The sequence below is a fragment of the Cyprinus carpio genome, chromosome A5 (genome assembly GCF_018340385.1).
Source record: "Cyprinus carpio isolate SPL01 chromosome A5, ASM1834038v1, whole genome shotgun sequence".
NCBI lineage: Eukaryota > Metazoa > Chordata > Actinopteri > Cypriniformes > Cyprinidae > Cyprinus > Cyprinus carpio.
This window is the reverse complement of record NC_056576.1, coordinates 2,169,032-2,182,110: the sequence shown is the minus strand read 5'-3', so window position 1 is coordinate 2,182,110 and position 13,079 is coordinate 2,169,032. Positions and strand designations below refer to the sequence as shown.

The 13,079-nt window shown below is 40.3% G+C and overlaps 2 protein-coding genes across 2 annotated transcripts in view; one reads left to right on the top strand and one right to left on the bottom strand.

Moving 5' to 3' along the window:
- Window positions 1-10,711, top strand: part of LOC122142008 (tyrosine-protein kinase receptor Tie-2-like) — a 34,539-nt gene extending 23,828 nt beyond the window's left edge. Inside the window, 13 exon segments of the mRNA XM_042751299.1 lie at window positions 2,953-3,084; window positions 3,437-3,574; window positions 3,897-4,019; window positions 4,107-4,252; window positions 4,370-4,514; window positions 6,346-6,504; window positions 6,834-6,968; window positions 7,037-7,312; window positions 7,672-7,980; window positions 9,503-9,663; window positions 9,907-10,117; window positions 10,208-10,318; window positions 10,414-10,711. Coding sequence (XP_042607233.1) covers window positions 2,953-3,084; window positions 3,437-3,574; window positions 3,897-4,019; window positions 4,107-4,252; window positions 4,370-4,514; window positions 6,346-6,504; window positions 6,834-6,968; window positions 7,037-7,312; window positions 7,672-7,980; window positions 9,503-9,663; window positions 9,907-10,117; window positions 10,208-10,318; window positions 10,414-10,688 — 2,321 coding nt within the window. The 3' untranslated portion in view covers window positions 10,689-10,711.
- LOC109096568 (MOB kinase activator 3B) overlaps window positions 1-13,079 on the bottom strand; it is a 182,595-nt gene that overhangs the window by 149,179 nt on the left and 20,337 nt on the right. The gene's annotated exons all lie outside the window — the stretch shown is intronic.

Here is a 13,079-nt window from a genome sequence, read left to right as displayed (position 1 = left end):
AGTGGGTGCGGACCCTAATGTGTTGTGGTAAGCTATTCCAAAGATTGGGACCAGCTACTTCAAAACACTCTATAAACCCTATGTTTAAGTTTAGCCCCTTTAGTTGACTTTGATTTGCTGGCCTAAGCGATCTGGAGGGCTGATGAACTAAAATTTCGGAAAGGTATGTGAAGCATACTTGTTAATAGACTGATAAACAAATATAAGTACTTTAGAAAAAAAAAAAAAAAAAAAAAACAAAAAAAAAAGGGAGGCCTAACCTGGTTAGAGAGTCGGACTCCCAATCGAAGGGTTGGGAGTTCGAGTCTCGGGCCGGCAGGAATTGTGGGTGGGGGAGAGTGCATGTACAGTTCTCTCTCCACCTTCAATACCACGACTTAGGTGCCCTTGAGCAAGGCATCGAACCCCCAACTGCTCACCCGGGCGCCGCAGCATAAAATTAAGTGCCCACTGCTCCGTGTGTGTGTTCACAGTGTGTGTGTGTGTTTTCACTGCTCTGTGTGTGTGCACTTCGGGTTAAAAAGCAGAGCACGAATTCTGAGTATGGGTCACCATACTTGACATCAATAGCCTTGCAGCAGAGAACTATAAAAACCGCAATACTTTAAAATCAATCCTATATCTTACAGGCAGCCAATAGAGCGAGGCAAGTATCGCTTATGTGAGCACATCAATAGCCTTGCAGCAGAGTTCTGTACTAACTGCAACCGTGAAAGGACTGAGTGACTAAAACTAAGATAAAGTCAATTACAATAATCCAGTAGTGATAAAATTAACACATGAACGTGTATCAATAAAATTAATAATTACTTGATTTTTGATATTTGACAAAGATCGAAAAAGCAAGACCTAACAAGTTAATTAACTTGCTTATCCATTTTAAGGTCACTATCTATAATATAGCCCAAATTTTTAACATGCTGTTTCAAATCAATCTTAAATTGAGAGAACTTTGTTTTTTAAAGTGATTGAGGAGGATACTGGAACAAAAGAAAATAATCTCAGTTTTCAATTCATTAATATGCAAGAAATTTGTGACATCCAATTTGTTAAGTCTTTCAAACAAGCTGCCAGACCTCAGAATCATTTGTTTCTCCTTTTTTATTGGTAAGTAGATTTGAATATCATCTGCTAAGCAAAGAATGGAAATTCCATGTTTCCTAAAAATATTACCCAGGGGGAGCATATAAAGAGAAAAATAAAATGGGAGCAAGAATAGAACCTTGTGGGACTCCACAAGTCAAGTCAAATCAAGTCACTTTTATTTTATATAGTGCTTTTAACAATACATATTGTGTCAAAGTACTTTGCAGTATTAATTAGGAAAATAGTGTGTCAATAATGCAAAATGACAATAGTAAACACCCAATTTTCAGTTAAAGACGTTTGATAATTGAATTCAGTGATCATCCAGCTCAGTTCAGTTTAAATAGTATCTGTGCAATCAAGTCGACGATTACGCTGGATATTAAGTATCCCCAACTAAGCAAGCCAGTGGAACCAAAACTCCATTGGTTACAGAATGGAGAAAAAAACTTGGGAGAAACCAGGTTCAGTCGGGGGGCCAGTTCTCCTCTGACCAGACGAAACCAGCAGTTCAATTCCAGGCTGCAGAAAGGTCAGAATATGCAGAAGAATGATCTGGTTCCTGTGGACTTGTCCTGGTGGCCATCTAGGAGACAAGGTCTTTACAGGGGATCTGTCTCTGGAGCTCATCTAGTTGTCCTGCTCTCCGCTGACATTCAGGGCTGTCAAGGTCATCTCTAGGTGCTGATCCACCATCTGGTCTGGATACGTACTGGATCCGGGTGACTGCAGTGACCCTCTGATCTGGATACAGACTGGATCTGGTGGCTATGGTGACCTCAAGAATAAGAGAGAAACAGACTAATATTAGCGTAGATGCCATTCTTCTGATGATGTAGCAAGTACATCGGGTGTTATGGGAAGTGTTCCCGGTTCCGGTTGACATAATTAAGCAGCCTAACAATCCTTTAACAGATTTGAAGTTTAGAAATGTTTTAGTGTGTTATGTGTAAGCCAGGTTAAAGAGATGGGTCTTTAATCTAGATTTAAACTGACAGAGTGTGTCTGCCTCCCGAACAATGTTAGGTAGGTTATTCCAGAGTTTTGGCACTAAATAGGGAAAGGATCTGCCGTCCGCAGATTTTGTAAGCTTTGCTAAAGTGTGGTTTGCAATGTTATCTGTTATGCAAGTAAGATACAAACTATTTAAGAACATTACCCCATAGACCCACATAATGCTCTAAACGAGAAATGAGAATGGAATGAATAACTGTATCAAAAGCTGCTGTTAGGTCTAAAAAGTACTAAAATACTGAATTTCCAGAGTCTATAGAGATAAATACATCATTATATACTTTCAAAAGTATGTAGTACGTTCAAAAGGATTTGTGAGTCCTAATACATTAGTCTGGACTCTCCAGCACAATTAGGCTGCTTAAAACTGTTTGCTGGATGTGCATCTCTCACTATATCATGCTCATGTTAACTTAAGAGTGTTCATTGAATGTCTTGATTTAATTATTGAAATAAATGTGTGATGAATAAACACAATGAATCATTCCCCCCGACCTGAACGCAATAATTGTTTTATGAAGAAATTTTTAAAGATTGTTAAAGAAGTCTGCAGTCAGTCTTCTGGATTATTCAGTGATGGTGTCTGAAGACATTAAATAAAAACACATAATATTGACTTCAAAACACACTTCTGGTCTGTTTCTATACACGTCTTTTCAATTATTTGCTCACCTGTAATGGTTTTGAATTATATATATAATTTTTTTTTTTTTTTTTTTCAAATATGAATGTTAAAATATTGATCAATGTTTTTAACAGTGCCGAAATGTTTACTAATGAAGCGTACAGTATGTGTTTTCAGCATAATGTGAGCTTCTGTTGAGTAACGGTCAGTTGTTGTGTGGTTTACAGGTTGTAAGGCTGGTTTGTGGGGAGCAGACTGTACGAAATCATGTCTGTCTTGCGCTAACGGAGGTGTGTGTGACGATGTGACGGGCGAATGCATCTGCCCTCCAGGGTTTAAAGGACCCACCTGTGAAACAGGTAACACTCTTTGCTCATTTATGCAGAGGTCACAATTATTACAGGGGCCATGTTTAGCTTTAATAGTCACATGATCAGACACAATGCATCACACCTTATTTTGACAGATTTTTAGGGCTCATATCATGAAGAACAAAGTTTTTAGTGATGGTTGTAGATAGATTATTTTACTGTGGAAATTCTCCAGTCCAAAAAGCATTTATCTGAAAGTAAACTGAACTAAAAACAACTCTTTCTGAATAATTCAGCTTTCTGAATGAGTGATTAATATATGACAGGTCAATGGCACTTTCAGAGTTTAAAAACATGAGGAGAAGTAGGAGAGATAGTAGTTTGTGTGTTATGTTTGTAGTGTGTGGTGAGGGCCGCTTCGGCCGGAGCTGTAAGGAGCGCTGCGTGGACGGAGTCTGTCGTTCTCTGCTCTTCTGTCTCAGAGACCCGTACGGCTGCTCCTGTGCGTCCGGATGGAGGGGCTTTAAATGCAGCGAGGGTGAGATGAAATCCTGTAGGGTTTGACACACGGGAGGAAGGTTCATTTAATATTCTGTCTGAATGCTAGTAATAATAGTAGTACTGTGAACTAGTTTCGCTGAAGATGTTCTGAAAGTGTGGGTAATGAAAATAAACACGTTACAAATATTTTGTTCAAATATTGCTTGGAACTCTTTTTAATTTGATGAAATAGAATGTGAAGTGTATTTTATTGCTCTAATCTGATAAGAAGTGATTTTTCTATATTATTATGATTATTTATTAAGATATATTTCAGATATATTGAAGATGCATGTGATTTAGTGCTCTTGTGATTTCAGCCTGTCCGGATGGTTATTACGGTGCCGACTGTAAACAGAAGTGTGAGTGTGAACAGGGTAAATGCAATCGCTTCAGAGGATGTGTGTGTGAAGGCAGGCACGGAGCTCACTGTGAGAAACCTGGTAAAACTCATTTATTTGAAAGAAATGGTCCTGTGTTACTGGGAGGTCTATGGGCTGAATTCTTGTCTACTCGTGATTTCTTTGAAGACACGAGACCTGTTATTGTGAGCAGTCTGAGAGACATTGAGCTCAACTCGGGTGTCAGATACACAGTCAACTGCTCTGCATCAGGTCGACCCGCTCCTTTACACGAGGAAATAGCCCTGGTCAAACCAGACAAAACCACTGTCTATGTGAGTCATGTCTCAATAACATCACCAATGCACTCGCACCGTTTCACACACCATGAGCTTTGACCTACATGAGCCACTGCATTATTCATGAAATGCCTTTTCTTTTGTTTTTCTCAGGCAGTGGACACACAGATGGAAAATGATCAAACAACGTCCACATTCACGGTCGAGAAGATCACAGTGTCGGCCGCTGGCCGCTGGTCGTGTCAAGTGAAAAACAAACACTATCAGGAGGAGAAAGAATTCATTGTGAACGTCAAAGGTGAGATTCTTCAAAGTTCCGGTCTGTCTCTATTTTCCTCCCAGCAAAATTTCCAAAAATTCACAACAAACAGTGTTTCAGGAGCCAAAATGTTATATTGGTATGAAATTAGCAATGTCCATAGTGGGAATATTAGCTGTAAATATTTAACATCAAAAGTATGAAAAAAAAAAATAGTAGACAAAATGGCATCTCCAAGATTACAGGTTTTTTTTTCCAGTTTGCCTATAGATTCACAAAAATTACTAAACTGAGAAAGGGCATTAGATTATGATCCTGAATGTGTCCCTTCATGTTGGTGTTATGATGGCTCTGTCTGGGTTAGATCACGTGTCTTGTTTTTAACTGATTGTGACTTAAATAATAAATTCCACCTCTGTGTCACATTTAACAATTTTTGTAAATACACCTTATTATGGAAGATTAAGCTTAAATGTGGCTTCTGGGTTGACGTCACAATGTTAAGATGGCTTAGCTGTCAATGCCTTATGTTCATAAATACATGACTTTATAAGGAAATTCACTGCAGCCCCAATCTTAGTGACCTTAAATGTAGAAAGTTTGTACAGTCTAAAGCAGAAGATCACAGGTGTGCAAGCAATATCGAGAGAGGAATATGTGTTTCTATTAGTTTTGCTGTAGGTAATGCATTAATGGCTTAATTTGTCGATCATTACTCAGCTGCCACGTGTAAGGTCCACGCACACGGTCCAAGGAAGGTATCCGGTGCTGGCTGAAGGTTTCCCTGCGTGTTCGGTCTTTTCAGCGCGTAGAGTTATTCAATTTAGGGTAAACTCAAATCTGACTCCATTTAATGATCTAATCTGACTCCATTTTAGTATCTAATCTGACTCCATTTAAGTATGACCTCGAATTTGGGTTGAAAGGCAAATTGGTTGTTTGTCTATCTCTAATTATTATTATTCTCATATTTGATTATTCTATTTATTCTTTAATATTATTGTACTCGTTCATTCAGGTGCTCATGTCTCTAACAAGGATACAACTTAATCTATTAGAGTCAATAATTACAGAGTAAAACAGAATAAAATCAAATGTAACAATTTATTATCAGTCAGGTAAATATGTATTCCGCCAATTACATACCCAATTCAAAGATATCAAATCAATACAAGACATCAAATTCTCAAAGATGAATCTAAGAGTGAAAGATGCATACCTGACTTCTAGTGAAATACATAGTATGAAGTGAAGAGACACACACCACACTACGGGCTTTCTGGTTACAGAATCGCGCCGATCCTTTTGCTGCAATCCTTTAAATACCTCAGACCAAGACAAACATCCCCCGAGATGAAGACAGAAACTAACAATTAGAATTTGATTAAGTCAGGTCCCAGACCAGTGTAGTTTACACCTCAAAGGGAACAGAGGGTAATTTACATGGAGGGGACCCTGGAAAAGGGCACTCCCATTACAGTAATCAAAATATCTCTTGACTCTTAGGATCTGTATTATCTTTTAGTCTACTTTTGTAAGGTTGAGACCATTGTACCAGGCACACTGAGACATTTCAAATGATACCAAACATATATAATCACTTGTTGTATACAATTACATTGCATAGATTTAGAGTGAGTTTCAGGTGAGGGAGAAAAGATTGGGGATCATAGTGTGAATATTAAGTGTGATGGTGAGGTGTGAACTGCTAGGCGTGGTGCGTCTCCGATGGCACTGTTACTTATGCAGGAGGGTGTTCAAGAGAGTGTTCAAATGTTAATTATCAGGAAAGTCCTTTGCTGTAAACTGTTCTTGGTTGTTGCTCATTGTGGGACATTGTGCAGCATGTCTTTCACGTCTCTGGTTTCAGTTCCTCCGCAGCCCCAGAATCCTCCACTGCTGAATGGCAGCGGGCCGCATCACCTGTTGCTGCTGGTCAATAAAGAGCCCTACACCGGAGACGGGCCTATCACGTCAGTCGAGCTCATCTATAAAAAAGCCAGCTCATCTACATGGAGAAGCATTGAGGGTAACAAAACTTCATTGTCTTGGAGTTTCACAATGTGTTTTGTGGTGTGAAAGTGAAAGTCATGACATTTGCCAAGTACGGTAACCCATAACAATAAATATCCAACTTCACATAACACATCCAACTCCTGGCGAACTGTCCAGTGTAATAAATGTATGTTTTTAAATACATAAGAAAACAGTCTAAACATATTTGTGTCTTTGGCTCATTGTTCTTGCTGATCGGACTGATACTCAAAACATGGAAAATCGTTACAAAACTGTGGAACTGTTTTGAAGTAGATAGCAGATATGAATTAAAAGAAACACATTTCTCTATGTGTTCAACAGTGAGCGGCTCTCTGGTGAGGTTGAACAACCTTTCTCCCATGACCCAGTACACCACACGGGTGCAGCTGAGTCGCCACGGACCGGGAGGAACCGGCCAGCCTGGACCTGAAGCCACTTTCTCCACACAGATGCTCGGTAAGAGCTCAAACACAGCCTCACATTCATCAGACAGCATGATGATAAGACGCCTGTTTTTGTCTCAGAGCTCCCCGTGGGTGTGAAGCTGAGACCCATCAATCAGACCGTGCTGCTCCTGTCGTGGGATGCCGCACCTGCCGAGGCGGACTGGAGTTACGAGGTCATGTGTCAGCAGGTAGGAGCTTCAGGAACTGAGAGGAGATTCCAGCTTGCGTCGAACTCCTCCAACCTCCATCTGAGCGAGCTGAAACCTAGACAAAAATACCAGTGCAAGTTGAGGTCGTGCAGCAGCCGCGTGGGACAGGCCTGTCCCACCGTCAGTGCCTGGACGCTGAGCGATCGTAAGGATGGCTTTCTGCCTCTCAATTTTTTTGCTAGCAGCCACACATCACAGCTACACACATGCTATAAAGCAGATTCTCACTGGACTGACACATCTGTATCTCCTCTGAAAGCTCTCTTGATGTCTCTCATCCATCAAAGACACAGCGCTGTTCAAAACACAGTTTCATAGCAATTTCATAGAAAATGTGAATGTTAATGCTTCAGACAGTTAATGCTAAAAACAATCAAAGAGTGTTAAAGAGAGTTTGCTGCCTACTATATATTTCTTTTATGTGATTTTACCATATGAATGCGGATAACTTGGATATACTAGTGGAGTTATTGATTGGTTATGTTATTGGTTGTGATTCATCAGAGCTTCCTCCTCCTCCTGCCAACATCTCCACCTGTAACATCACTGACTCCTCAGCCGACATCACCTGGTCAGTGGCCGAGGGTCACTCCATCTCCAGAACCATGATCCGTTACCAGCAGATGGAGCAGACGGACTACAGTCAGCAGGTGGAGCTTGGTGTGCAGGACCAGACCAACATGCGCTTCCAGCTCAGGGGTCTGAGGGCCGACACCACCTACCAGCTGGAGCTCTGGAGCGTCAACAACATGGGAGAGAGCGTGGAGAGACCGCAGATCACCCTCAAGATGCTGACACCTCAGGAGAGCTCACGTAAGTCTCTGCGCTGAGTGTTTCCTTACACTTGAATGTATTTTCTTTTTCTCTGCCTAAACTCCATCAAACTCTAATTGGCCAGGATGTTATGCTGTGTGTACTCTAACAGGGAATTAAAGGCATATTGTTCATCATTTACTCAAACGATTGCTATTCTAAAGCTGTATAACTTTCTTTCTTCCGTTAAAAATTAAAGAAGATATTTCGGGGAATGTCTAGAAACTTTTTTTAAATATATTCTTTTGTGTTCCACAGAAGAATATCAGTCAGAGAGTAAATAATTACAGAAGCAGCATTATTTAAAGGCACAATATGTAAGTTTTCGCCCCTAGAGGGTGCGTATTCAAAGCAAACAAACAAAAAAAGAGTAGTTTAATGACACTGTGAATGAGTGTGGAATCATGGGAGTTGTGGTCTTCATCCCCACAGCCGATGCAATCTGACGGGACTCAGAAATCATGTTCATGGATGCAACTAATGATGCATTAACGTAGTAGAATGAAGCAGGGTGAGGCTGAAAGCGTGACACACAGCTCGAAAGCAGTGGAGCTTTTATTATGCCACAGCCGACCGCTTCCGCACCTTCCAGTCATGCGTATGTGGGGGAAGAAGCAGCACTGTTTTATCATACTAGATACATTTGAAAGATCTGTTATAATTCTACTCTGTGCAGTTGTCACCTGTCTAATAAAATGCATAATATATTAAAGCGTCTTTGGTCTTTCTACAAAACAAAACCGGAAATCGACGGTGTATGATGTCATTGTCAGGCGACACAATGACACTATGGACACAATTCAAGTCACTAGTTAAAATTGATTATTTCTCTGGACTTCGAAACATTCTTCGAAACATTTGGGATAATTTAAGTACACAAGTCTGCAAAATATATAACACTGTTCTAATGGTTTTTGGATATTTTAATAAAAAAATCTTACATATGGTGCCTTTAAGTTTTTACTAGCACAGCTTCACAAGCGTGAGCAAAGGAGTGCATGTGAGCATCTGAACCATAGAATGAAAGTGAGACACACTGAGAGAGTAACACTGCCCTCTACAGGCACGGATCACTTACTGTTTATAAATGATGGAAGTCAGTGTTAAATTTATGTTTGGTGATTTATGGTAATTTATTTTCTGCATGTGACAAGAACCAATGACCTAGTGTCTCTCATAACCAGGTAAACACTTTATCACCATGTAATGCAGGCACAGGTAATAAGTACAAACAGTTTTTAAAAAATTGTTTTACAAATAATGACAATAAATGCAGATATGGACAATATGTAGAGCAATAAGTGGATATATCTTGATCAAAATGAGTAATAATGTGCAGGAAGAAAGACAAACCTTTATTAAAGACAAACCATTATTAATAGACAACAAAAATACATTTTTAAAAATAACAAAAACATTATTTAACACTTGACAGGTAAAGTTCATTTTTATGAATATTTATATTTGTTCAGCATTATAAAATGCTACTAATGAAAGTGATTGTAAATTGTTGCTCTTTCAGAGCTGCACGGGTTCCAGGCTCATGGTAACATGCTCTTTTATGCGATCCTGGGCTCCGCCGGCATGACATGCATCACTATCCTGCTGGCCTTCTGCATCGTCCTGCAGCTCAAGAGAACCACTTTCCAGAGACGCATGGTGCAGGCCTTCCACAACATAGCGGTGAGGCACCGACCAAAATTCAGCATTCTCAGTGACTGTATGCATTTATTTACAGATCTATCACAATAAAAAACAGCTTCAGCTTTATCTCTATAGCAGGGTTAGGGTTTTCACACTAACACTTGACCGCACAGCAGTGTTTAGCACCAGTTCAGAGTTTGGATCCTGAAGTCCTTCAGTAGCTGCTTCAGGTGTGTTGGAGCTGAACACTCCTGTAAACATTGGTCTCTCCTGTGCTCACAGAGAGAGGAGCCTGTGGTCCAGTTTAGCTCTCTGCCGCTGAACGTGCCCAAAAAAGTTGTCAACTCCAGCCAGTCTGTGGCCTATCCTACCCTGGAGTGGAGCGATATCAAGTTCCAGGATATAATTGGAGAGGGAAACTTTGGGCAGGTGCTGAAAGCCCGCATTAAGAAAGACGGCCTGAGGATGGATGCAGCCATCAAAAGAATGAAAGGTAAGGTGAATTCAAAGAAAAGAGTCAGTATGTATGTTAGCAAAGTGCTTGATTTCTCTCACAATGTCTCGTTCTCTGTCTGAACTATAGAATATGCATCTAAGGACGACCACAGAGACTTTGCTGGGGAACTTGAGGTCTTGTGTAAACTAGGTCATCATCCGAACATCATTAACCTTCTGGGAGCGTGTGAACACAGAGGTGTGAGCCTCAACTCCCACAGACATTTGCTGATCTTTTCCGATGCGACATGACTGTGTTTGAGAGCTCAGTCACACTGTCTTCTTCTACTACAGGTTACCTGTATCTGGCCATTGAATACGCTCCTCACGGAAACCTGCTGGACTTCCTGCGTAAGAGCCGTGTGTTAGAGACGGACCCTGCCTTTGCCATCGCTAACAGCACTACATCCACACTCTCCTCGCAGCAGTTATTGCACTTTGCTGCAGATGTGGCACATGGCATGGACTACCTGAGCCAGAAACAGGTGAGCGTGGAAAACACTGTCCAAAACAAATATGAAAAAGTTCTGCTCCAATTCCAATTTTGCTGGAAATCCTCACAGATATAATTTATCTCTAAGGATACTGCATTTTCTAGTATCTTTGAGTTCGGTCTGTAATTAACTAATTCTCTAGGATCAAGTTGCAGAAGATGATCTATTAATGAGAGGCTTAATAAAAGCCAGTTTGAAGGTTTTAGGGATATATCCTAAAGATATTGATGAATTAATAATATTCAGAAGAGGATCTATGACTTCTGGAAGCACTTTGTCTGATGTGATACTGTGGCTAACGGCTGCATGGTTATAATTTTATCTCTAATAGTATCGATCTTGGAAGTAAAGAAGTTCATAAAGTCATTACTGCTGTGCTGTTGGGAAATGTCTGTGTCGTTTGACCTTTTTGTTAATTTAGCCACTGTATTATATTGAATGCCTTAAATGCCTGGGGTTGTGTTTGTTTTCTTCTAAGAGAGACAAAAAGCAAGCAGCTCTAGCCGTTTTTAGAGCTTTTCTATAAGTAGAAGTACTTTCCCTCCATGCAATACGAAATACCTCTGGTTTTGTTTTTCTCCAGCTGTGCTCCATTTTCCGGGCTGCTCTCTTTAGGGTGCGAGTGTGCTAATTATACCACAGTGTCAGACTGTTTTCCTTTATCTTCTTTAAGCATAATGGAGCAACTATATCTAATAACCTAGAAAAGAGAGAGTCCATAGATTTTGTTACACCATCAAGTTTTTCTGAGCTATTGGATATGCTGAGAAATTGAGATACATCAGAAAGATTATTTACAAAGCAGTGTTTTGTGGTAGAAGTGATGGTTCAAACATATTTGTAACAGGGAGTTGAATTTGCAGCTTTAGCTATATGAAGTATACACATATACAGTATGATCCGAGACATCATTACACTGCTGCAGAATTTCAACAACATCAACATCAATTCCATGTGACCATATTAAATCTAGAGTATGATTTAGACAAAGTGTAGGTCCTGTCACGTGTTGTCTAACCCTAACAGAGTTTAGAATGTCTATAAATGCTAATCCCAATGCATATTTTTCATTATCTACATGGATATCAAAATAATCTCCAACATTTAAGAATTTATCTGCAGCCAACACTAACTCGATATGGTGCCCTGGTGGCCTGTAGGGAAGTCGTGGCCTAGTGGTTAGAGAGTTTGACTCCTGATCCTAAGGTTGTGGGTTCGAGTCTCGGGCCGGCAATACCACGACTGAGGTGCCCTTGAGAAAGGCACCAAACCCCCAACTGCTCCCCGGGCACCGCAGCATAAATGTCTGCCTATGCTCCGGGTGTGTGTTCACGGTGTGTGTGTGTGTTCACTTCTGTGTGTGTGCACTTTGGATGGGTTAAATGCAGAGCACGAATTCTGAGTATGGGTCACCATACTTGGCTGTATGTCACATCACTTTTTTTTTTTCACTTTCATAAAGTAGAAAGTGTTTCATTACCAAATGAAACCAGTGTATCCAAAAAAATTCACTGATATCTGACTATATTCAAGATTCAACTGAATGTTAGCATGAACAAAATTTAAATAATCTTGAAAAGAAAATAAAGTGCTGTATACAATACATGTGTAAAAACAGGAAACTAACAGAATCATTGATGGAAACTAAACTATGTTTAACATAGTCTCTAACTCTAACGAAGCATGCTGCACAACTTCTTGTCCCAGGCCCTTGTCATTTCTAGGCTGGACTACTTGCAGTGCGCTTCTGGCTGGACTTTCATCAAGCACAATCAAACCTCTACAAATGATTCAGATGCAGCGGCACGACTGGTCTTCCCACGAACCCAAAAGAGCCCATGTTACACCTCTCTTTATCTCCTTGCACTGGCTACCGGGGTGGCAGCTCACATCAAGTTCAAGACATTAACGCTTGCATATAGAACAGCCAGCAGGCCCAGCACTAAAAGCACTACTTCCACTCACTACTACAAATCTACATCTGAGATCCACCAGTGAGCGACGCCTCGGTGTGTACCATCACAGAGAGGCTCTAAATCACTTTCCAGAATATTCTCGTTCACCATTCCTGGCTGTGGAATGATCTTCCCACCCCTATCCGGAATGCTGAATCCCTGAAGCGACAGCTGAAAACTTGTGTCTTTCGAAACTACTACTTGGCTTCATTTTTATTTATTCCTTCTCTTTCTAGCTTGTACTTATTTCAACAATGTCTAAAATCTCAATGTTGCTTTATGCATCCCCCAATCGTAAGTCGCTTTGGATAAAAGCGTCTGCAAAATGACTAAATGTAAATGTTTCAGTTGAGATTCAGCTGTAAAGCAGCTCTAAAAGACAACAGTGTCATTTTTCAGATCAAGTCAGTTCAGTGTTGGTTCTCGAGTGATTTCCTGCATGCTGAAGCTGTGCTTGTTTCACATCTATCTCAACATTTTCTTTCTTCGGACAGAATGAAAATCATTTACA